The 26,512-nt window shown below is 36.7% G+C and overlaps 2 protein-coding genes across 3 annotated transcripts in view; one reads left to right on the top strand and one right to left on the bottom strand.

The window, feature by feature from the left end:
* The window catches only part of TTC23 (tetratricopeptide repeat domain 23), a 111,093-nt gene extending 110,319 nt beyond the window's left edge, over nucleotides 1–774 (bottom strand). For both annotated transcript variants that reach the window (XM_082649151.1, XM_082649150.1), the window contains exon 1: nucleotides 270–774. The gene's annotated coding sequence lies outside the window, so the exon portion shown is untranslated. The remainder of the gene's footprint in view (nucleotides 1–269) is intronic.
* A 1,960-nt stretch (nucleotides 775–2,734) lies between these two features.
* The window catches only part of LRRC28 (leucine rich repeat containing 28), a 188,181-nt gene continuing 164,403 nt past the window's right edge, over nucleotides 2,735–26,512 (top strand). Inside the window, exons 1-3 of the mRNA XM_082648402.1 lie at nucleotides 2,735–2,825; nucleotides 6,443–6,670; nucleotides 22,081–22,121. Of these exons, the coding sequence (XP_082504528.1) occupies nucleotides 6,503–6,670; nucleotides 22,081–22,121 (209 nt within the window). The 5' untranslated portion in view covers nucleotides 2,735–2,825; nucleotides 6,443–6,502. The remainder of the gene's footprint in view (nucleotides 2,826–6,442; nucleotides 6,671–22,080; nucleotides 22,122–26,512) is intronic.

Below are 26,512 nucleotides of genomic sequence, written 5' to 3'. Positions count from 1 at the left end.
TATTACTGTGTTCCTTTAAATCCATATTAAAGCAACAAAACCCCACAGCTTCTTGGAGTATAAAATAATCTATTATTAATCTTACTACCTTTTTCCCTTTACCATTCAAAAATCCATTACTGATCTGCGAATAATGTTCTTTCTAAAAACACCCTCTGAAACTCTCTTCATGCCACTCTTACATTATGCCAGCATTTTATCTGCTTTTCCTTTGACACTTACTCCTTTAAAACTAGCAAAAAAAAAAATCAGAAAAGTTTAACTCTTACATCTCTCACTGTGTTGTAAAATCCTTTGTCAAATACTCGATGTGCTTGAGAGGTTGTCCGTTTCTTTTTCGATCGAATTACACAATGTCCCGGCAGCCTGATTTATCAGTTTGGTCCACGCTGTATCAGTTTGGTGATTCTTTGTACAGATTGATAACCAGAAAAAGTCTAAAGTAGGGCAATTCCAGACTAAATTGGCGCAGCCTTTTCCCATAAAGCAACGTAGTATCTCACAAAATTCCAGGGAGAATGAATGATAGAGCATGCACCAATAGGGAGTGGAGAAGAGTGTTTTATCTAAGTTTGCAACCCAATCCTTGGGAGCCAGAGGTGGGAATTTTAAAATGGGGCTGTCCTTTCCTTGGAATTTTCTTAAAGTGGTATCGCTGCCTGATGATGTTAAAGTTTGCCAAAGATTGTCCAATCACTAGTTTGTATTAGAGGATTCCCCCCCCTTTTTTTTAAAGACCTTTTTGATGTGGACTTTTTTTCTTTTTTTAAAGTCTTTGTTGAATTTGTTATAATATTGCTTCTGTTTTATATTTTGGTTTTTTGGCCAGGAGGCCTGTGGTATCTCAGCTCCCCCACCAGGGATAGAACCCACACCCCCTGCACTGGAAAGGGAAGTCTTAACCACTGGTCTGCCAGGGAAGTCCCTCCCCCTTGTTCTGAGGGAGGCAAATTGTGAAACTGACACTTGACAAATTTAGAGAACTTTAAAGAGTGGCCATAGGATAACATACTAATAGGAAGAATCACATGGCTACTTTTGTGTCAGTTTCAGAGGGCAGAAGTTGTTTTAAGATGATTCATTTTTCATGATCAAATATCAGATGTCAAATTAATGCATTAAAATATTTCGTTTTTTAAGAAATGAAAACTAAGAGACTAACATTGATTACTTTTTAAAAATTGTTCTATCTATAGTTGCCTTTTTGTATGTGTGACTCTTCAATATTAGGAGCAAATATATATTATTTGGGTTGATCTTTAATAACCGAAAGATTTTTGTTTTTACATAAACTGAGGATTTCCTCATTTTAAGTCTAGCAAAAAAGTTCTAAGTACTACAAATTCTTAAGTATTTGGAAACCTGTATAAAAGGTCTTAGAAGTACATGACATATACCATCTATATACTTCAGTAACTTCTGAAGACCAGGTTTACTAAATAGATAATTGGTAGGTATTTCATTATAACTCATACTTTGTTTTGAGATAGGTCTTATTTTTATTTAATATAACTCTGCTTTCTAGGTTATTTACCTCTAACAGTAATTTACCTCTAACAGTAAACCAACGTAAATGTATAAAGTCAGGATATCTTGACAATGAACTGCTACATTATAATCAACATCAAGCTTGCCAAAGAACAATAAATAACAGTATCTATAAAGTCAGGATATCTTGACAATGAACTGCTACATTATAATCAACATCAAGCTTGCCAAAGAACAATAAATAACAGTAGTTTCATGAGAGGAAATTTTTAAAAAACTTCATTTCAGAAGAAAAGTTGTCACGTTAACAAGCAAGGTACTTAAAAAAATATTTTTTTGCTGTTCCTTAACAATGCTTTTTTTTTTTCTTTTTACCATCATAAAGGTCTCTTCCTTTGACGACTCCTTCTGCTGACATAGGAAATTCCGTCCTGAAGAAATATTTATTGATGGCCTACTCAGTCATGCTAGGAACTGCCAGAATATTTAACTTACAAAGTTGTTATTGTTGTTTTAACGATTGTTTCTCACAGCTGTTATTGTCGTTTTAACGATTGTTTCTCACAGCAGACCTACGGCATTTCAAGAGCAGAGACTAGGTTACTGCCTCACTCTTGGAACGAACCTGCCAGCGTGCAGTGACTTCTTTTATACTGGGCTTAAGCTCACTACTTGATTACTAACCTTGGCCATATTACATAAACCTACCTGACCTAAGTTTTTCATCCGTCAAACGAGTATAGTAATAGTACCTGTGTCATAGGATTGTTGTGAGGGTTGAGATAACCTATGCACAGATCTTAGAACGCTGCCTGGTATACAGTAAAGCGACTGGGTGTTATTACTGTTGTAATTTCTCAACGTATGCATTGAACGAGAGGACGAGTGCGTCAGTGAATGCATGAATGAAAGAACTGATCAGTTACTGACGGTCCCTGAAGCTGCAGCCGGCTAAACTACCCCCTCAAAATTCTGAGCAAAGAGCTGATCTCAACAACAAACCCGGAAGCCGGAGCCGGAAGCAAAGACAGGGCCAAGGGCGGGGCCAAGTCATGGAGAAGCCACATTGTTGGCCAATAGGCACATCGCTTGGAAAACAAGCCTCTCGTGCGATCTATCGTAAAAACCGCGAGAACGGTGGAGCATTATCGCGAGGTTTCGTCTTTCTCTCCTCCGCTCTGTCTTCCCCCAACCCTCTGAAGTGAGGGTTCCGCCCCGTCCCGCCCCGCGTCGTCCGCGCCCCGCCCCGTCCCCTCCCGGCGCCCCGCCCCGCCCGCCGAGTCCCGGCTTGCCGTCCAGCGCACCTGTGCCCGGGAGCGCTGGCTCCGCTGGTCGAGGTGAGTGTGGCACTTCGCCGTTTCGGGTGGCTCACGAAGCAAGGCCCTCTGGCCCGACCCCCGGCCCTGAGGCCGGGTCTGGCAGAAGCGTCCGGGCTGCAGCGAGTGGACCCCGGCCCGAGCGGGCCCGCCCGGGCCTCGGGTCGCCACAGCTGCCGGGCCCTCCTCGCCCTCGGTGGTCGGAGAATCCCGACACCGGGTCTGTGAAATCCCTGCCACTGGGCTCACTGCTTCCAAACTCTAACAACCAGAGTGTTTCGTTAACTCGGGCAAAACGGCATGTGTTTTAACTAAGACTTCTGACAGCCTTCTTTTCAGTACTGAGAACATAACCTTTAATAAATGCTTTTAATGTGCGGGTTTTAATTCATTAATCTACAATATTAGGAAATTGGAGTGGGTATTCCACTGACTTAAGTACGGAAGTCAATCTAAGGGACTCCTTTCCCTTAAAACACACCTGTTTTAAAATGTGTGGAATTTTCTTAAGATGGAAAGGTTAGTTTGCTTTAAATAATAATAGGGTGGATTGGTGTTTACCTGTCAGAAAACTGTTATGCAGGTGCAGTTGTATACAGCTAATATTAAGTATACCATTTGCTTTTAATCGTAGATAAGAGGTAGTGAAGGGAATATGTGTAAGAAAATTATGCTGGTAAAGGCTGTGCATTGCCAGTGAATGCGTACGGAAAACCATTACCATTATTTATTATTGAAAGCTTTCAGATTTCATTTGTGTAGATTTCATCTCCCAAACTGCCTTCCTAGCAAAATGCATTTTAACAGAGTGTAATGACGTTTTAAGGGCAACCAATCCCACCCATCAGGATTCAGCAGGATTAGAAGGAAAGCCATCAGGTTACACTGTTTTCTCTTATTGGATCTTCCCATCAGGGAGTGTGGGTTTTGCTTTGTAGTCTTAGATTTGCATAAGCTTTGCCTACCACTTAAATAATAATAGGAAGAAGCACAGGCCCCACTGAAGTTCATGGAAGTCTGCCTTGTAGAGCAATGCACAGGCTTTGGAGTTGAACACCTGGGTTGGTATTCTGGCAAGTTATCCTCTGAGAAACTCAGTTTCCTCATCTATAAAATAGGCTAAATAATGTCTATTGCAGTGCAGAGTTTTAAGGATTGAGAGATCTTTATTGCACATAGCATGCACTCAGCATATAGTATCTGCAAGCTGACTTTAGATGAGAGGTGAAAAAAAATCTACCTTACAATATTACTCACATGTCCTACTGTCAGTTGTTTATCAGCTGTTTGAGGGCCTGCTTTGTGCTAGAGGCAGGTATGCAAATGTAAAGAAAACAGCAAGGTCTCTGCCCTCAGGAGCTTACGGTACAGTCTCTTGGCTAGATTGACGATAGATAGATGCACCGATAAATATATAGATTACAAATTGTGAAGAGTCCTACAAAGAAAGAGTAAGAGAGAAGACTTTAGCTTGGGATGGGGAAGTGATTTTTACATTGAAACCTGAAGGGCGTTGGGACAGTGCTTTCAAAGGCTAAAGGAGAGCAGGAAGTGGTGTGAAGAGTTTAGCACTTCGAAGCACTAGAAAAGCCCAGGAGTTTGGTGAGAAGCCAGGGAGGGTGCTGCCAGTCTGGAGAAGTGGGTGGGGCCAGATTGTGAAGAGCCCTCAATACTTGGTAAGTTTGATTTTTCTTAATAAACTTTTGAAGGGTTTATTTAGAATGCATGTGACTAGGGAGCAAGTTTACCTGAGAAAGAGAGGCAGACATAGTTGGATTTCTTTTTTAAAGGCTCCCAGCTAAGTGATTAATGTATTGCAAAGTGACTCGAGTAGACACAGGGAGACCAGTACATATGGCAGGGCAGGAGATGACAGTGGCTTTCCATCTGGGCAGATGGAGAGATGTGGATAGATTTGAGGTGTATTTTGGAGATGGAAACCATACACCTTGTGATAGATTGGAGGTGGTGGAGGAATCGTTCATGACTTCCGGCTTTCCTGGTGGTTGGAAAGACTGGGGAAGATTTGGATTGGTGATGAATATCAAAAACTGTTTTTGAATGTGTTAAGTTTGAGATGCTTGTGAGACATCTAAACGGCTTCTAGTTTACTATTTCAGTGAATAATTACCCAGAAAGCTTCCCTTTCTAAATACAATCAACGATGTTATTTGTAGCCTAGTTCCCCTTGCTTTACAGGGAGAGAACTAAGATGTGGAAAGGTTGAGTATCTTGTTCAAAGTCAAGTAATATGTCTCATAAAAATAGGTAAGTGAGTAGCTAGTATAAATATGGGAAGGTACTGGACTCTCATGTTGCATTAGGGATATAATTGAATACTCCATATTCTCTGACCTTTTATATAAAATAGCAAATACTTTCTTATTAGTTGGGAATTAAGAGTTTGGAAATAATAGAAAATAACCAAAAAGTTAGAAAACTCTGCTTATTGAAAGCTTATGTTACTGAATTTTGTACTAACTTGGTATTAATTCCCTGTGAAAATAGTTTTTCTTAAGAAAAAACATTTTCTTTGAAAGGTACTTCTCTTTGGAGAGTTTGAGAAAGGGTGCCCAGGAAAACCAGAGTAGAATCTTTGAACAAAGCTCAACTTGTTTTTAGTGTTTTAGCATTTTCTTAGTATCCTGTGGAATCCTGTCAGCCTGTGTGTATAAAGACTTCAGGCTTTGAAATCCACTGGACACCCTTCCCCAGCCCAAGAAAGAAAAATCCTTGTTCCCTTATGAACTGTTTGACCTTGGACAAATTATTGAATCTCTGAGTTTGTTTCTTCTTGTGGTAAGTGATGTGAAGTTTGTTTCTGCCCTGTGCCTAGTTGGTAAGATGGGAAATGTTATTTCTCTTCCTATCCTTGTCAATTTGGAGCTAGAAAGGTATTTAATCTGTTCTAGGTTCTGGCCCTTACCAATAAATTGCTGTCTCCATTTTATGTAAGGCAACTAAGGCCCAGAAAGATTGTAATAGAAAAGTACAGGATTCTTATTTCCTAGTGCAGTATTTCTTCTTTCATTGAAATAATTAAGTAAAACTCTATGTTCCCAGGCCTGTTTCTTTGCTACTTCTGATCATCTGCAAAGCTAAGAAGAAAGAAAGAAAAGAGAATAAAGAGATAAAAGAAAGAAAATATTCGCATATAGGACAATATTTAGGTAGTAAGAAGTGAAGAAAATGAAGTTGTAAGTGATCTAGTTATATTATATATTATATACATTTAAATATTTTTAAAATGTTTTAAGCTAAAGACAAAATGAGGTAGTTCAAGAAGGAAATGGGTTTGCTGTGTCTAATTTTTTAAGCTCTTTCTTTGGTTGCATATTATGAAACTGGTCTCTGTTCTCTTAGATAGGGATTCCTATCTCAAGTTCAAGAACTATTTTTTTCAAATAGGACTATTTCTGCTAAGTAGTAAATATTGCTTAAATAGTGAGAGTATTTTTATTAAATAGTTATTCATTTTAATCTCCTTCTAAATATGTGTGAAAATTTAGTTGTTAGAAAAATATAGGAATTGATGTATAACTCTTTTTAATGTCTGCAAATAGCTATATATGCTAACTGGTTTATTTGGCAACGTTTGTTAGCAGTATCATAATTTTCCATTTTTTTGTTCTCTTTAGAAATGGACCAATTTTGACAAGATGTAGTGCTGCAGTGTGCCTGATGGGATATGTTCAGTCATGGCATCCGAACTTTGTAAGACGATCTCTGTGGCAAGGCTGGAAAAGCACAAGAATTTGTTCTTAAATTATAGGAATCTGCAGCATTTCCCATTGGAGTTACTAAAAGATGAGGGACTACAGTACTTGGAGAGACTCTACATGAAAAGGAACTCCCTTACAACCTTGGTACAGTATTATGTTGCATTAAAAAAAAAAGTCATTTATAATGTGGTTCTGACCAAGATATATTTTATATATCTTAAGATATTCAGACCAAGATTTGTATCCCCTCTTGTTGTATAAACAGGTAATAGAAGTACACATACAGGGGGTTCTCATTACTTGAGAATTCATTATCCAAGTTCTTGCAGTTATGAAGTTTCAAGAGTCGTGTAGGAAAGCAAAATATTCACTAATATACCACTTATAAAATTAGTCCCACACACTACTACATATAAGATAGATAACCAGCAAGGACCTACTGTATAGCACAGGGAATTCTACTCAATATTCTGTGATAAGCTATCTAAGAAAAGAATCTGAAGAAGAATGAATACATGTATCAATATATGTACAACTGAATCACTTTGCTATACACCTGAAACTAACACAACATTGTAAATCAACTATACTCCAATAAAATTTAAAAAAAAATTAGTCCCTATTCAGAAACCCCTCTTCACTTAGCCTGTGCATCTCTCTGGGCCTGTGCTTTCTTTGTGTGTTAAGATTCTTAGATGATTTATGGATGTTACAGTACCCAACAGATCAGTTAAAAAGTAAAGAAGAGAAAGACCAACAAGGATGACTTTGATTTAGACGTATTTAAAAAGGGAATGATTTGAAGATTAAAATATTAAGACAGGCATTAGGAGGCTTGATGTAGCCTTTGAGTGTTTTGAAAAAACCCCAAAACCAAAAAACCTTCTTTATGATTGCACTGTGAAAATCAGATGACTTTGAATTGGGCTGTCATCCAATTTGTTGGAAAAATTTTTGCCACAAAAGCCAACATTTGATTCACTCTTTTTATGTTTTAAGAATAAGCACATAGTTATCGTTATAACCTAAATTTTATTACATATGAGATTAAACAAACTAAAATATTTTTCAAGAGAGTGTGCATGTCAAACTTTTTATTCCCACTGTATCATGATATTTGGTCTCTGTTTTAAATGGATTTTGCTTTATGTGGCCTTTTCTTATTATCACTGAACTTCATTTAAGTCTTACACTTTGAATTCTAGTTCTTTTTCACTTTAGATGATTTATGAATTCTTGTTGTTTCTTTGTGAACAGACCCATTTTTCATTCCCTTCTCTGAAAGTATCTGAGTATCTGAAAATATGCCTTACTGGCTTCATATATATGGAGCGTTTTTCTGGAAAAGTTTTAGTTAATCTGTGCAAAATACCTACAATGTGTAGAAAGCATTATAAAATTTGTTTATCTTTGTTGTGTCTGAAAGTAAGTGCAAGTATATCTTTCATTTTTAGTGTTTGACATATTTATATATATTATTTTGCATGCCTAATTAGATTTTTTTAAATTAGATTTTTCACTTTCCAAACTTTAATAATCTGTATATAGTTATATTGACCCTTTTTGCGAGATCATCATTGCATGAAGCGAAACCGTATTTACCTAGTGTTTTTCTGCCCTTTGGAGAAGTGGTGTAAGAAATAATTTGTCAAGGATTACAGCCCACATTTTCTCATGTTTATTGTTGATGTACAAAGAAAAAGTTGTGAGTGGATTACTTCTCGACCATCAGTTATAGTCCACGGGTAGAAGAAATTGACCTTTGCTTATAAATGTTACAATAAACTTTTGGTTTTGTGGCCATTTCTTGGCTGCAGTTTTCTATTTATGAAAATATTTAAGTATCTACTATACAATTTTAACTGATATAATGGCTCCCAAGCATACATTTCAAGTTCATGCTTTGCCACCTTTGTAGTCACTGAAGATTAAATTGTTGCATATGTTTATAATGGTAGGTGTATATATTTTATTTTAATGCTTTGTCTTAGCTGGAACATTTCATTCCTTTGTATCAAAGAGCTTTTTAAACTGTGAAGTACCATACAGATATCGGGATGGTGGGAATGGTAGCAACCATACCATTCCGTGACTATACTGAGTATAGGACAGCTTACTTATATCCAGCGTAGTCTGAGAATGGCATACTGCACAGGTTTTCAAAGCTGATGAAACAGTACTTGCCCTTGAGTGTTCCAAACTAGTGACTGCAGGCTTTTAGAATGTTTGCTGGTGTTATTGATAAAGTATATTTCCTATAGAAATAATAGAGATTTAGTATGTAAAATTTGACTTAAACTGCAATACTGTCCAAAGGAAAAAAACACATTATTGGAAGCATTATACTATCTCAAACACATTATGAGTTAATTGGCCTTTTTTTTTTTTTTTAGAAAAGCTTGGGAACCTGCCAATCATTTCCATTTCCACATTGTTTTATTATTTCTTATTAACATTGTTTTATTGTGTTTAAATGTCTTCTCCTCAGCATTCCCCTTCTCCCCTCTTCGTATGAAGCCTCTTGGTGAGGAGTCACTAATGCCCAACTTCTGTCCTTCCTTTTTCCCTTCAAGCTGCTCAGTATTGCATTATGGTTTATATTTGTAGGATGATTGTGTTGTATGTCAGATGCTTAGAACTTGGGAAATGCCCATATTAAAATTAAAGCACAGGGAAAAGCCGTTTTTATATACAAAAGAATAAACTGTTCATATTTTACATATAAAAATATGTGCCCTTATAGCAACCAACTTAAAAAATATATGGAAAGTAGTAGTTTCTCTTTCTATTCCTCCAATTCTGTGCTTTGGAATAACCAGTGTTAATAGTTTGGTTGTGTCCTTCCACTCCTTTGCTTGTGTTTATGTAATTATGTACTCTGTATTTTTTTCCCTTTTTAAACAACAAAAGGGAATCATACTCTACATATTTCTCTGCAGATTTCTCTCTTCACTTCATTCTCATTCCACTAAATTCTAGGCCAAGAAATATATATACATCCTTGTATTTAGGATCAGGTCTCAAAAGTAGGATTGCTGGGTCAAAGGGTAGGAACATTTTATATTTTAAAGTACTTTTTAGCAGTATTTCATTTTACAATATTACCACTTATTTGTATAACTGAAAAGTCTTAAAACTGTTTAAAATATAATGAGTCAATTTATATAAGAATCCAGTTATATAATTAATAGGTGAATAAGAAGTAGTTAGGAAACATTATGATTTTGGTTCCTAACATTTATCTTAGAAAGTGATTTAAAGAATTTTTCTATAATTATTTTAAATGCAGTTCAAGAATTATTAAGTCTCTGATCTTTGTGGTAGTTTGAAGTTAATAAGAGAATAGGAGAGACAGGTTCTGTATTTGATAGGCATCCACATAGTTGTTGAATGAATAAATAAATGAATATAAAGTAGAAGAGCATAATGTCTATAGTACAGGTATAACAGATGCAGATTGAGAGTCTTTGAGGGCAGGGAGTCTGTCTTAAATTCTGTATCCCCAGTGCCTGGCTACTGTCTAACATTGGTAGGACACATAATCTAATTCTGTGTAGCAGGATTGTAAAAGATTTTTTAAGGAAGGTGCTATTTGCATTGACCCTGAAGAATGACTTTGTCAGGAGCCTGGGAGGAAAACTATCATTTATTCATTTATTTATTGAGTACTTTCTGTGTATCCAGTACTCTACAAGGCACTGACATAGATACATCATGGAACAAATTCTTACTCTCATGGAATTTTTGTTTCTTGACATCCCAAGCTGAAGAAAAAAATACGATCTGAGATTCAGTGGCAGAAGATTAGGATCAATATTTGTCCAAAGACTTTAGTGACAAAGTGATGGTGACTATGATGGTGACTATGTTAGAAGCTCTGGAGAGTAGAATGCAAGTTTGAGGGGTTAATTGGTGAGAAGGAGATGAAAAAATAGATAACAAGGTAGATGGGTCTTCAGGTTTGGTTTTGATGTGGAAAAGCGGTCATAGCTGGAGGGGTCTTGACGAAAAAGGAGAATTTTTTCTTCTTTCTCCTTTTCTCTTTCCTCTTCACCCCTCTTTTCTAAGAGGAAAGAGTTGAGCCTGTGTAAATGCTGATGGGAAATCTCCATTAGAAAGGAGTTGAAGATTCAAAAATAGGGAACAATTAAAAGTTCAAGATTCCTAAGAAGGTAGGAAAGGATGGGCTCCAGAGCACAATTGGAGGGAAGGACTTAAGCTGTGACAAAGCGAGAGAGAGGCATGGGCATATATACACTACCAAACACAAGGTAGGTAGCTAGTGGGAAGCAGCCGCATAGAACAGGGAGATCAGCTCCGTGCTTTGTGACCGCCTGGAGGGGTGGGATAGGGAGGGTGGGAGGGAGGGAGACGCAAGAGGGAAGAGATATGGGAACATATGTATATGTATAACTAATTCCCTTTGTTATAAAGCAGAAACTAACACACCATTGTAAAGCAATTATACTCCAATAAAGATGTAAAAAAAAAAAAGACCTTACATGGGGACCACATCTGGGAAGACATCGCAGCACCCTCGTAAGTTACAGGGGGAGAAAAAAAAAAAAAAAGAAATAGTATCTCTTCCGCCTTTAACAAGAGAAAGGAAGGATAGGTGCAAAGGAAGATTCAGATTGTGGGGGAGAGAGTTCTTGTCTGGTGACTACCAGGCAAGGCCAGCTGCTTAGGGAGTGAAGATTTGTGGAGATTGCAGGTGTGAAATTATTGTTGCGAAGAGTCATAGCAGTTTGGTTAGAGAAAGGTAGTAGAATCATTCAGCAAGCAGTTGATGGCTAGACTTATGCTGGGGAACCATCTGCTTGTTTAGGGAGTTTTCTCCTGCAGTTCTCAGATGTCTGAGGTATGAAGAAGTTGGGATGTCGCATTTATGCAGGCTTAGGTTTTTGCCAGGTATAGAGGGACTAAGGAGGTTTAGGATTTTGGCAAGAGTGATTAAAATGATGGGACATGGAGTCTGAGGTGGATTGGAGGCAAAGAAAGAAAGGAGTAAGTGAATAGGGAAAATGGAGAGGGTCCAAAGGATCCATTGATGTTGAAGACTTATTATACTGGGCATGATTGAGTAAGCCATCTGGGAGGATGGGATATTGTAGTTGTGGAGAGAAACATCAGTCATGGAGAAGTTTCAGATGATGACAGGATATGAGTGTGCAGGCTGGAGGGGGCTGAGGTAGAGCCTACCTTGTCCCCTTGCAGCCTAATCCCCACACCCCCTCCCTGCAAGTAGCTGGGGTCTTTGTAAGAGTTAGAGAAGGAATGAAACATGGAAGCAGGAATTAGCAGTGGAAGCATTTGAGTTCTGCAGTCCCAGCAAGAGAGTGTTTCATTGTTTGGTAGCACAACTTAGTACTAGGAAGTAATAGACCAAGATCCTATGTGCTTAACCTCTTTGGATCTCAGTTCCTTCATTTATAAAATAAAAGGCCACAAGCGACTTGGAGGGGAAAAGAAAAAAACTCAACTTGGAAGCAAAATCAGTTAATGGATCTGCCAGCTTCTCTTAATGAGTGTAGTAGGCAGCAGGCCTTCCTGGGGATGTGGAAGAGTGACCTCCCCAAATACTGATAGAGCTCTCATCTCACCTGTTGACAATTTTATTTATAAATATGAATGGATAAGAAAGAGGCATCTAAATTTTAGTGAAAGAAGGGAGTTTGGCTTATGGCTAAGAGCAATAAGAGTGGATGGATCCTGATTAAGCAGTTAATCTATGTAACAGGAGAGAACTTAAAAATGATATCCTTCTGAGATTCAAGGGAAGAAGAGGTATGTCCATCACAATCCTGAATTGGGGTGGGGGGATGAGGTGGGGGATGAGGATGTTATTTCTTTTCTGTTGATCCAGGAGAAAATTTTCCTGACCTCCCCCCATCAAATATAAACAGGCAAATCATAAAAGAATACAGATAGTCAAAACAAAAAAATGTTTAACTTTCAATAGAAGTGATAAAACATTGATCATCCTTACCTAGTAATTAGAAAAGATTTAATACGTGGTGTTGAAGATTATCAGTGCCCTATGTTGAAGACAATGGGGAGAAGATGCTCTCATACACTATTGGAAGGAGTAGAAATTGACTCATTACTTTGGTGGGTGGTTAGACCATATCTAGCAGAATTTTACATGTGCATATGTTTGAACCAGCATTTTCACTTGCAGGAATTTACCCAACAGAAAAAATAGTCAAGTGGACAAGGATACTCATCACAACATTGTATATGATGAAAAATTGTGAAAACCTAAGTGTTCATCAATATGGGGTGGGTTGAAATCTGGTAGCAGATTTCGTTTGAGTCTTTACTAAGTGCCAAGCACTGTTTTAAGTGATTTATATGTATTAATCTAATTAATCTGCAAGACAGTCCTATGAGGTAGGCACTATTATTCCTACTTTATAGACAAATAAACTAAGGCATAAAAAAAGAATACATCAAACAATAGTGATTATAGCTGTGGAAGAGGGGAGGGCACAAGAAGGGGGGTAGGAGCTGGAATAAACAGAGCCTTACATTTAAGTGTTTATTGTAAAAGGGAAAGTTCCTACTACTAAATTTGTTTTATATTCTTTTCAGTATATGATTTTTATAATTAAAAATCAAAATAAGATTGTTGGAATTTAGTGCCACTAAGATCTTATCCAGCTCTCAAATTTTATTAATCAGTGAGTCTAAACGTTTTGATTTACAATGATGGTGATGCCTGCGTTTATGCTCCTTGCAGCTGGTGGCTGGGTTGAGGGTGAAAGGGGTTGATGACTGAGAAGTCACACAGCTACACGCTCTACCCACTTTGAAATTGGTAGGAGTAGGATCTGGATCAAATGAACATCAGAACACCCTGAAGGGAAAAACAGTAAGTTAAAGAGATGGTTAAAAAAAAAAAAAAAAGAGCACCATGCAATCAAGTGTGCCAGAAGAAGTAGGGAGAGGGAATGGTTTTGTTTCTGTTTGATTGGTTCATTTTGAATTCCAGCACAAGGGCTTCTTGTTTTTCCCTAATCTGTCGGACCCCTGCAGCTTCCATTGCTTCTAGGGTGTAGGGCCTCCATAATCACTGTGAATACTCTGTTCTTGAGTTAGCTCTGTATAAAAACATCTTAGTTGTTTCTTAAATTGAATGTGTGGAAACGACTTACGTCAAATGGTAAAGCATTCTGATGCTCTGTTTATGTTTTAATGCTTATAGTCCTGCAAAACATTCATTACAAATGTACCCCGTCTCAGTAATATACCTGTGCCTGAAAAGTGTGGGTTTTGTTATAAATCAAAGCTGTTTTTCCTACTGAATTTTCAGATTTAAGTAACTTTTCCTCATTGTTACTGGTTGGTTGACAGTAGCTCCTTGTCAAATACTTAACAAACTATTTGAAATAGCTTGGAAAATGAATGTCTGACCTATAATTTATTCTGTTGAATCATAGAATTTCAAAGCTATATGGAACTTTATAGATGATTTAGGCAGTTTTTCTTTTTTGAGGTAAGTAAGCTTAGAAGAGGTTAGTAGATGGGTCTAAAGTCATTTTTATGGCCAGTTAGAGCAAAAAAGCAGGTCTTCTAATTTGTAGTCCAGTCAGTATTGCTTTTTTAATTCTGCAGGTATTTATTGATGACCTGTTTCTAGCCTAGCACCATGTAGTTAAAATTTAACCACATTTAGCCACTGTGGAGCAATGAGGTGTTCCATGTTAGGTGAGTTTTCCTAGTTACCTCTTTGAAGTTTACCTCTGAGTTTTACTGTGAGTCTAACTGTTTTGATAGAAATACTTTTACAACATGCATCATTCTATACTTTCTTAAAGAAATGTGGGGAACATGATTTAACCCACTCTTTGTGATTTGTAGTTTTTGCCTGGGGAATTAAGAGGGAGGGTTTAGAAGGAGGGGGCAGGGATACAGATCTTTATCTAACACTAGACCATATCCTTGTCCACTTGAGGGATTCTGTGTACAAGCAGAAGACTCAGAAGCCATTACTTTGTATATGTTTCCACAAGTTTAAATTCATTTTCAAGCATTCACTATACTAAAAATGAGGTACCTGTGCACTGAGTGAGATACCAGTTTTTAAATGTTAGCCCCATCGAATCAGTCTCTGTGTCTCCCTCTCCCTCTCTAGATAGATAGATAAATAGATAAAATGTATGTAATGTGCTTAAAATATCATACATTGAGCTTGGAACACTGTTCCCTCCTAAAATAAACAATTATGTTATACGCATATAGAATTATAAAGGGTAGGTATATTTTTAAATGGTTGATCTGGCCTTATGGAAAAAATGTTTAGTATTCTTTTTTTGTGTCTATTTTTGTTGCTTTGAAAATTCCATTTATAAAATCATACTTACTGAATGCATATTAAATAGGTTTTTTTAAAAATAAAAAGTAGGGGGCATATGATGATCTAATCTTCAACCCTTGTTTATGATATCTATATAGCTTTCCTTTTTAAACAAATATTTTTAATATTAATACTTCACAGAAAATTTTAAAAAAATATTTATTTATTTGGCTATGTTGGGTCTTAGTTGTGGCACCCGGGATCTTCATTGTCGCACACGGGATCTTTTCGTTGTGGTGTGCAGGCTTCTCTAGTTGCGGTGTGTGGGCTTCTCTAGTTGTGGCGTGTTTTGCAGATACTTAACATTTATTTATTTATATTTTTTAAGGTGATAATTTTAGCCTCTATAAATGTCAAACAAATATTTCATCATTTCGAAGAAAAAAATCTAAAAATTTTATCATTCATGCAGTTACTTAAGTAGTTCTTTTATGTTTTATATCTAAAAGAGCTGATTTTAAGTGAAAAATTGGTAGTGAGTGTAATGATATAAATTTTGCACTAACATTATAGCTACTAGTTATGTGTGGTACTAATGTTTAAATTATTGATATAACAAAATAATACTGAAAATTCAATTCCATAGTCACAGTAACTACATTTTAAGTGCTTAATGGCCACATGTGGCTAGTGGCCACTATATTGGTCATGTAGCTAGAGAATATTTCCATCATTGTAGAAATTCTGTTGGACCAGTGGTGTGAGTGACTGAAAAAAAAAAGAATACCTTAAAATTGGTAGTAGCAACTCATTTTTATCATGAAAGTCAAACTGCCACTGTGTTAATGCTACAGAATTGTAAAGAAAAACTTCCCCAGAATTCTTTTTAGCCACCTCAAAGACAACTTTAGAAACAAAAGAACTTGTCCACATTTTGAAAAATTTTCCTTTCCTCAATTTCCTCCCCTTTCCTTCCCTTTTGAAATGGCTTTATTTTAATATTTGTAATGCTTGTATTCAATGAATTTCCAATGAAATTTTTGTTTTAATGAACTTGGGACATAAAATATCTGTGATTATTTTGATGGATGCATTCCAAGAAATTTGGGTATTTGCCATGGTTTTTCATTGTTTTTCTTTTAGAACCAAGAAAATAAACAAAAAACCCTAAAGATGCTATGCTTTCATATCCAAATAATCAAAATTTGCACTTTCCCATAAAACACTGACATATGTTTGGGATTATCTTTTTGTATTGCTTATGACTAGATTACTCATTATTTGCCCAGTGTAGTCATTACATTTTTGCTGGGAAACAGGATGTCAGTGGTAACTTCTAGTGGTCCTTGACCTAACAGTGATTGCACAGCCCTTGTTAGGAGGGGTTAGTGAGCTGTTAATGCTCTTAAGCACGTTTCTTATTGCCTCTTCTCCCTCTCCCTGGCACCTCCCCTCATCCCTCTCCTCCCAAAATGTGTGTCAGGCTTTCTAGGATAATTCAAATGAAAACGATACTTAATAACATTCCTTTGTGTCACTCGTTTCAGAAGAAAGGAATTTAACCATCAGAGATTTTGATGATGGTAGATGCAGATATTGAGAATCTGATGTGTTTTTCTATCTCCCGGAAACACCAAGGAAATATGACAAGTGTTTAAGACAGGCTCATGCTTTTTTGGTCTGCTTAATGTTTATTTGGAGAGAAATTTTAAAAGAGGAAAATGAGTAGTTAATGGGAAGTGAGCCAAGAGACAAGAGGGTAAATGGTAAGGGACATTGGGGAGCAAATGGTGAGTAGGACTGTGGAGGGCCTTTCTGCTATTGTGGACAAGGAAAGGTGGTGCTGCTAATTTCTCTCTGTTCCCATTAGCCTGCCGGAGCTTCTGACTTTCCTGCTGAGAGATCCTCCTCTATAGCATATATAAAAGAGGGAGAAATACTGGAGGAGGAATGAAATAATATTCCTGGTAGTAAAAGAGGTTTACCTTAGTTGTTTTCATATAGCCACATGGTATTTAACCCTTGCTGTATGCTTGCCCAGAAGCAGTGACACCAAATTATTAATCCAACTAGAAAGCTTGTTGAGTATGTTGTGGTGGTTTTTGAATGAAGTACTTTTTGCCTTCAGTACCAAAACTTTATTAACTTTATTAAAATTAAAAATAATTTATTGAGGTGAAATTGACATAATGTAAAATTAACCATTTTAAAGTGAAAAATTAAGTAACATTTAGTATATTCACAGTGTTGCACAACCACCACCTCTTTCTAGCTCCAAACATATCCATGACTCCAAAGGAAAACCCCTTATCCATTAAGCAGTTTCTCCCCACTCTCCTCCACACCCCAGCTCTGCAACCAGCAATCTGTGTTCTATCTCCCTGGATTTATCTATTTTGGATATTTCGTATAAATGGGATCATTCAGTATGTCACCTTTTGTGTAGGGCTTCTTTTCACTTAGCAAAATGTTCTCAAGGTTCATCCAAGTGGTAGCATGTATCATTCCTTCATTCCTTCTTATGACTTAATTAGATTCCACTGTATGAGTATACTATAATTTGTTTATCTGTTAATCCATTGATGGACATTTGGGCTGTTCCCACCTTATGGTTATTATGAACAGTGCTGCTATGAGCATGGGTGTACATGTACATGTTTAAGTACCTGTTTTTAATTATTTTGGGTATATATTTAGGAGTAGAATTATGGAGTCTTATGGCAATTCTATGTTTAACTTTTTGAGGAACAGCCAAACTGTTTTCTACGGTGGCTGAACCATTTTACATTACTGCCAGCAATGTACAAGGGTTCCAGTTTCTCCACATCCTTGTCAATAGTTGTTATTTTACATTTTTAACAAATTATGGCTATCCTGGTGGTTTTGAAGTGGTACCTCATTGTGGCTTTGATTTGCATTTCCCTAATGCTAATGAATTTGGGTGTCTTTTCGTGTGCTTTTTGACCATTTGCATATCTTCTTTAAAGAATGTCTTTTCAAATCCTTTGCCTGTTTCCAATTGGGTTGTTTGTTTTTTTGTGGTTGAGTTGTAAGTGTTCTTTATATATTCTGAATGCTAGACCCCATTGGTTATATGATTTGCAGATATTTTCTTCTATATATTGCCTTTTCACTTTCTTGAAATGTCCTTTTATGCACAAAAATTTTAAATTTTGATGAAGTCCAGTTTATCCATTTTTTCTATTGTTGCTCCTGCTTTGGGATTCATATCTATGAATCCATTGCCAAATCCATGATCGTGAAGATTTACCCATGTTTTCTTCTATGAGTTTTATGGTTTTAGCTCTTAGATATAAGTCATTGATCCGTTTTTAGTTAATTTTTAGTTAACTTTTGTATATGGTGTGAGGTAGAAGTCTGACTTTATTCTACTTTTTATAACTGCTGTAAAAACTATGCACTTAATTCATGACTTCTTTAAAATGTGTTGTTAGAGGCTGGATGGCAGGTTTTGCAGAACCCTGAATCCTAGTGGTTTGTAACAGCATGATGATTTCTCATTCATGCTGCACTACTCTCTCAGATCTCTCGGGGACTTTGGTTCATGGTATCTTTACTCAGGGATGAAAGCTGATAAAGGTCACTGTGGACCTTTCGTGCTCAAGCTCTCTAAGGCCTCTACTTTGACATAATTCCATTGACCGAAGCAAGTCACTTAGCCACGTCGAGCTTGAAGAGAGAAGTGTAATCCTACCAGCTGCCCAGAAGGAGAAGAAAAGAAAGTAAGTAGTGCACAGTCACTACAGGAGGACAGGATTGAACATGTGTTTGCAACATATTTGAAATATTTGTTCCAAGATACGCAATTTTAAAACATTCCCATTTAAGGGGGTTGAAAGTTCTCCGTAAAAGGACATGGTAAAGCATAATTGATTCAAAATTTGAGGTAAATTTTATACTAACTGTGCTTGCTGAAGTTTACCTTTACATTATTTGTAAAGAAAAAATTGTTCAGTTAAGTGATAGTATGAGATTTAATGAAGAGAATTTTGTCTTAATTTATAAAACAATTTTTAAGTAGTTTAGTAGGAAGTATTCATACTCAAGGAATTTGGGTACAGATTGTTTATTAAAACTTCTGTATGTCAAAATTGTGAAAAAGAAGGAAATATTAGTAGTAACAGTTTTGCAAGGCACTTTAAGGTTATTACTTTTTTTTTTTTTTTTTTTTTTTTTTGCGGTACGCAGGCCTCTCACTGTTGTGGCCTCTCCCGTCACGGAGCACAGGCTCCGGACATGCAGGCTCAGCGGCCATGGCTCACGGGCCCAGCCACTCCGCGGCATGTGGGATCTTCCCGGACCGGGGCGCGAACCCGTGTCCCCTGCATCGGCAGGCGGACTCTCAACCACTGCGCCACCAGGGAAGCCCTAAGGTTATTACTTTTGTCTATCAGGATTTTAAAATTTAAAAACATTTTCAAACTTAATAGACTAAATCCTATAAATCAAGATAAACTAGTTTGTGTGGCATCTGTAATCCAGCATTAGAGCTTAGTTACCCGCAGAGTAACAAAAATGTTGATGTTAACATATAGTTGTCCAGTCTCTTACCCACTTTTCATAAACTATGGAAATAGAAAAATTAAAATGTATAATATTTCTCTTATATTATTCAGTTACATTGCTAAAATGTGCCACTATATAGCAGAGAATGTATTATAGAACACCAGTAGGTGTCAGCCACAGCCTTTGCAGCAGGCTGATTATTTACCAGGCTTTTGGGGTTTTTTAAAACCCAGTATTCTGATGAACTGCAGTTTTCTCAAGGTTGGTGTGCTTATTTTTAAATTAAAACTCAGGATACTTACTAATAAAGACATAGTGATGCACTAATGGTAGCAGGAACATTATTCAGTGCTTAATTGTGTGTGTAGCTAAGTAGCTCAAAGAGGTAACTAGTTTGTCATGGAAAAATTGCGATTCTGTCTGATGGAGACAAGTAGGCATCTGGAAAGAATGACCATGGGTCCTTTAGTTAGCCAGATATGATACTGATATTGTAGCAGATCAAACTAGATAAGGGTCTAATACCACTTCTTTTCTGGACAAGCCTTTCCTTTTTAGAGGAACAACTATTAAGCCTCTTATCTCCCCTCCACCACCCACAGAGTGCTTTAGTTTGCCTGGGATGCTTTGTAAGTATGCCCATAAGTGGAAGTGTATATTCCTCTTACTAGGCGAGATACCAGTACTAGAAGAAACATTTTGGGGACTTGGACAGATCCAAGAGCAACATTCAAGGAAAGACCATTCATGAAGGACCTCATTGCAGATAATTGATGTCAAAACATGGGGGAAAGGGAATCACAGCATTCAGCATTTGAAAACAAAATGTGGTTTTATCAAAAGTGGGAACTCAATAAATGTTTCACTGACTTCATAAACAGTATTCATATTCAGTGCTATTTTATTGTAAAAGGGCGAGGATATTATATGTGTAAGTAGCTTGGGATACTGTTGCTAAGTATTTAAATACATCAATATACCTATATGAAATTAATAGTTTTATTTCCTTGATTGAAATAAACTAGTGGATTTCCATTGTGTTCAAGATTTTTAAAAATAGTTTTTCCTCAATATAAAATATAAGCCTTTAGTGATCTGTTCCTTGGTATTCTCTGCAAAATCATATACCTTCATACCTGATGGCCCAGAAATACCAAACTAATGGCATTTCTCTTATTGAGTGTTTAGAACCTAAATTGCATATCATATGATTGGTTACTCAATTATGTAGCAATTTAAATACTACATTTTAAAATTTAATTTTTTTTAATTTAAAAGACATACATGCTCATTGTTAAAGATTCAGATGATAAAAAAGTAGATGGAGAATAGCAACACTGGTCCTTTTCCTAATGATAATCACTGTTTATAAATTTCTCTCAGAAAAATTATTTGTTACAAATCTAAAACTTTATAGTCCCCCAAACTTTTGTTTTTCTGTTGACACAATTGTTTTTATAACAAGTGTTTGAAAATATAAGATTTTTGTCATGAGTACTGTTGGGGAGTTACAGCAGAAAAAATTATATTTTTGATTTCCCAAACATACCTCTCTTTTTGTCTTTTCATATGTTGCTTCATGTGCCTACAAAGCTAACCAGAACTTTCTCCTCCCCGCTCCATGGCAACCTCTGATAATTTATATTTGTCTTTCAAGCCTCAGGTTAGACATAATTTCTTTTAAAAAGTCATTCCTGATTCTTTGTTACTGATATTTAGTTTAACTCTACAGTATGTTTTAATGTAGAATAAAAAAAAATTACTCCTAACTCAGTGTGCTCCTTTAGCTTTAACAACTCCTGTCTTTGTGTTTATGTGTATCTGTGTGCATGTGCATGTGTGAGAGATGCAGGCTGACTTTCAGTTACTTACAGGAGGCTTTTCCTTCTACCCAGGGCCTCCAGCAGAGAGAAGTCTGCTTTCAGTCTACGACTGGAATTTTTCTAGGATTCTTTTCATGGAATAGCCAGTCCTTCCAGAGCTATGACTCTGTGTAAGAGACCTAGACCCATCTCCCTTCCAATGGCCAGTTTCCTATCCCTGCCATATCACACTCCTACTCCGAACTTAGAACTTGGGCCAGATGTGACACTCCCTTAGACCACCTGAGCTCCAGCTTACTCTTTTTATCCTGAGTTTGGTTAGGTTTTGATGTCAGCCCCCTGGGATTTTAGTTTCTTCCTCCTGAGGTGCAATTTGGGATTTTGGTTTGGCGGGGGGTAGGTGTTATTTTCTTATGGCTGCTATAACAAATTACACAGGCTATGTGACTTAAAATAACAGAAATTGATTGTCTCACAGTTCTGGAGGGCAGAAGTTCAAAATCAAGGTGTTGGCTGGGTTGGTTTCTTCTCGTGGCTCTGAGGAAGAATCTGTTCCTTTCTCTGAGCTTCTGGAGGTTGCCAGCGGTGTTCCTTGACTTTGCAGCTGCATCACTCCAATCTCTGGCTCCGACGTCACATAGTGTTATTCCCTCTGTCTTTGTCTGTTAAAAACATTTTCATTTCTTCCATGATTGTGGAGTATGAGATCTGGTTTCTGTTCAAATGTATAAATTTAAATTGTAGTATGGTCTATGTAAGTATAAACCCAGACCTGCTGATTTATTATTTTCACCTTTTCTGAAAATTCACCGCCCTTCAAAAGATAGTACTTTGTGTTTAAGCTATTTAGAAATGTTTATACATTTTTCAAAAATAAAATTTAATTCTGAGTTTTTAATTTTCAGCCAGAAAACCTTGCTCAGAAGCTTCCAAACCTTGTGGAACTGTGAGTCTGCTTATTCAAATTTTTTTAAAAGACAAGAATGAACATAATTTTAAGTTATTTGAAATAATGGGAAATACAATTTTAATGTATTAATTTATTATTTTTTGGTATTATGATCATGGTGCTCATGTAGGTAGACCTGTGGTTCTGCTAAACCCAATAGTATTTTAAAGTATTTTACCATTTAAATTTGTGTTTTAAATATCTTACTTCAGGGTAGTGAAGGTGATGAAAGATACATTTTTTTCTGGGGGCAGCATCTTTGTCACAGAATCCTTCTGGATACTCCATGTAATTGGGAATATTTATTATTATTATTGTTACTACTACTACATGTGATACTGATATAAACAGTCTGATGGTATAAAAGATTTAAAATATAGAGTAAAAGACCCCTTCCTTACATCCTACATTTGTTTTAGTTCTGTTGATGATTTACCTCCATAATACTAAATAATGTTTACACCTTTGTTTTTTAGTACATCAACTTCAAGTATCTGTTCACTAAAGAAGATAAGAAATTTCAATATCTTGTATTTCCCTTTCTTTCTACCCGTCTAATTCTGTTGAAGGAGGAATTTGCATCACCTTTCCTTGTTCCTTTTATTATTTGGTATGATTTTCAGGAGGTAAAGTAGGGAAAGCTAACTTTACACCTTCCTCTATAAGCCGGGAGTCTCTGTCGTTTTCTTTTTTATCCATCCTTTTATTTAAAAAAATTTCAAACCAACAAAAAAGTTGAAAGCATAGTACAATGAGCATCCATACAATTGATTCTTGAACAACATGGGGGTTAGAGGTGCCACTCCCTCATAGTTGAAAATCCAAGTATAACTTTATAGTCGGCTCTCCATATGCACAGTTCCACATCTGTGGACTCACCCAACCTCAGATGGTGTAGAACTGTAGTAGGTACTTGTTGAAAAAAAAAATCAGAGTATAAATGGACTTGTGTAGTTCAGACCCATGTTGTTCAAGGATCAACTGTTCAGTCTTCACCTAAATTTAACCACTTAACATTTTGCCACATTTCCTTTCTCTCTTTGCCTTTCCTACCCTCTCTTTACTCTCGCTCTCTCCCTCCGCCTTCCTTCTCTCCCTCTCTCACACACATTATGATACTTTACCCCTAAATACATTAGTATATATCTCCTAAGAATAAAGACGTTTTTGCACGTAATTGTATTGTTTTTAGGCCTAAGAAAAGTAATATTATTTCAATAATATCATCTAATATATAGTTCGTATTTAAATTATCCCAATTTTCCCCAAAAAATATCTTTTTGAAGTAGATATCTGGATTTGTCTGATTGTTTCCTCTGGATTAGGTTCAGTTTAAACATCTTTGGTGATGTTCTACCCCATTTGCTTTATCAAGTTTTTGCTTTCATTCTCTTTATACATATTATATGTGTATTTATTTTTTTTCTGAAGCTTTTGAGAAAAAGTTACATACATTGTGGTTCTTTACCCTTAAATACTTCAGTGTGTATTTCCAAGAACAAGGATGACTTAACATTTTTTTAGGTCTACTTTTCTGTCCTTAATAGGTGCTTTATATTTTTCTTCATATAGATTTTGAACATTTCTAATAGTTTGTTCCTAAATATTTATTTTTTTTGCTGTGTAAATGATTTTTCTTATCTGTTATATCTTCTAACTGGCTATTTTTTGTATATAGGAGCACTATGGGTTTTTGCATGTTAACTTTATATCTTGCTCCTTCCTGAAATCTTTTATTGTTTGAGTTAGTTTTATCATTGATTCTCCAGAGTTTTCCAGGTATACTCTCATGTCTGAAAATACAGACAGTGTTATTTCTTCTTTTCCAAATCTTTAATTATCTTCTCTATTCTGATTGCATTGGCTAGTCCCTCTCCAGGGCAGTGTGAAATTGTACTTGAGGTAGTGGACATCCTTGTCATCTTTCTGACCTTAGTGGGAATACCTCCAGGTTTTCCCCACTAAGAAAGATGCTGGCTTTACAGTTAACACAATTCTTTTGTGTTCAGTAAATATCTATCTGTGTTAGTAATCTATTGCTGCTTAACAGATTACCCAAAATGTACTTGCTTAAAATGTAGGTGTGCTTAAAAGAATAAACACTTATTCTCTGATATTTTCTGAAGGTCCAGAATCTGGGCTTGACTTAGCTGGGTGCCTTTGCTTCAATGTCTCTTTCAAGTCTCTAATCAAGATTGTTGCCCAGGGCTGCTGACTTACCTGAAAGCTCAACTGAAGAAAGATCCTCTTCTGTGTTCACTCATGTGGTTGTTGGCAGGATTCAACCAATTTCTTGCAGTTCGTTGGACTGAGGGCCTCAGTTCCTAGCTGGCTGTTGGGCAGAGAACTCCTTTAGTTCCTTGCCACTTAGCCTCTGTTATGTTGCTCACAACATGGCAGCTGATTTCCATCAGAGTGAGCAAGCAGAAGAGCAAGAAAGGGTATACAAGACAAGAGCCATAGTCTCTTTCTGACCTAATCTTGGAAGTGGCATCCTGTCACTGTTACTATATCTGTCCTTTAGAAGGGAGCCACTAGATCTAATGAACACTCAAGGGGAGGCTATTACACAAGGTCCTGAATGCCAGGTAGCAGAGATCATTGGGGACCATCCTAGGGGCTACTTACCACACTATTAATTCCTATTTTCTCAAGATTTTTTTGTTAGTAATGGGCGTGAAATTTTTTCAAAGGTTTTTTCAGACTTTAAAGCTAAAGGAAAAATTCTTGGGGGTTTCAGGCAAAAAGGTGAAACAATCATGAAGATGAAGAAGATTGCACCATAAGACTCCACACTGAATTATCTATACAATGGCTGTTGAATTCTAACTTGACGGTTTTTATTTCTTTGAGCCCCCCCTTTTTTTTTTTTTTTTTTTTGCAGTACGCAGGCCTCTCACTGTTGTGGCCTCTCCCATTGCGGAGCACAGGCCCCGGACGCGCAGGCTCAGTGCCCATGGCTCACGGGCCCAGCCGCTCCGCGGCATGTGGGATCCTCCCGGACTGGGGCACGAACCTGTGTCCCCTGCATCAGCAGGCGGACTCGCAACCACTGCGCCACCAGGGAAGCCCTCTTTGAGCCCTTTAAAAGTATTTGTCTCCTGAGGTTGCTGTCTTTTCTTGAGATTGCTATCCATTGTTGTTGTTGACATTTTTCTGGGTTTTCATATATTGAGTAATTTTAGATTATATTCTGACAAATGAGGACATACGTTTTGGAGACTGGAATCTGTTATATTTCATCAAAGAGTGTTGATGTTTTTATTGGGCTGGCCGGAAAGTAAGTTTGGGTTTTTCCATAACATCTTATGGAAAAACCTGAACGAACTTTCCGGCCAGCCCAATATTTCAGTGATTAATTTACCTGGTTTGACTCAAGCAGTAAACAGCCTCTTGGAAGGCAGCTGAAATCTCAGTCTGGTTCTTTTATCTTTAGTTGTAGTTTCTTCCACATGTAAATGGTTTTGCAGTCAGCCACTGATTTAGGCAAAGTTTATACATAGGATTTGGGGTTTCCCCTCCCTGGCTTTTATTTTTTTTTCTGGTATTCTCCCTTTATTTGTCAGGGGCCATGGTTGCCCTGAACTCTGTCCTCCTTTAGGCTAGCAACACTGCAGTTTTCTGTTGGAATTTTAGCCATTTTTTGTGATAACTGTATCCTTCCTTAGACTAAATGCTTTTTTTTTTTTAAATGAAACCCAGAATCACCCAGTGCCGTTCTTTCTTATAAGTTTTGACTCTCCTTCAGAATTGGCTTATTTGTTTACTCTTGCAGTGCCTTAGGTTCATTTTGTCTGTGTGTGTTGTTCAGTGTTTTAGTTGCCAGAGGATTGGTCCAGTAGGAGTTTATTCTGCTGTACTGGAATTAGAGCTTGCATTCTTTTATTTTAATCTGTTTCTGCCTCTATAACTCAAGTGGGTTTCTTGAGGTCAACATTAGTTGGTTCTTTGATTTTGACCAGTCTAACAATCTGGCTCATTTAACTGGAGTGTTTAGACTGTTTATGTTTAATATGATTACTGATATGATTGAATTTAAGTTCACCAACTTAACAGTTTGTCTTCTGTTTGTCCCAGTTGTTCTTTGTTATTTTTTCCCTCTTTACTTTTCTTCTTTTAAATTATTTTTGTGTTATTTAGGATTAAATTTTACTATTATTGATTTATTAACTCTACTTCATTTCAATGTTGAAAGGTTTATATTATGTTTCTTTAACCTATTATAATCTACCTTCACATAATATACTACTTCACATTTAATATAAGAACCTTAGATCAATACTTTCAGTTCATCGCTCCTATCCTTTGTGCTACTGTCCTGTGTTTTACATGTGTGTGAGTGTTGTGAGAGAGATAGATCTATGTATGTATAAACCATGTATATATCA

The sequence above is a fragment of the Grampus griseus genome (assembly GCF_964374135.1).
Source record: "Grampus griseus genome assembly, chromosome: 2".
NCBI classification, from domain to species: Eukaryota; Metazoa; Chordata; class Mammalia; order Artiodactyla; family Delphinidae; genus Grampus; species Grampus griseus.
This window is presented reverse-complemented; position numbering and strand designations above follow the sequence as displayed.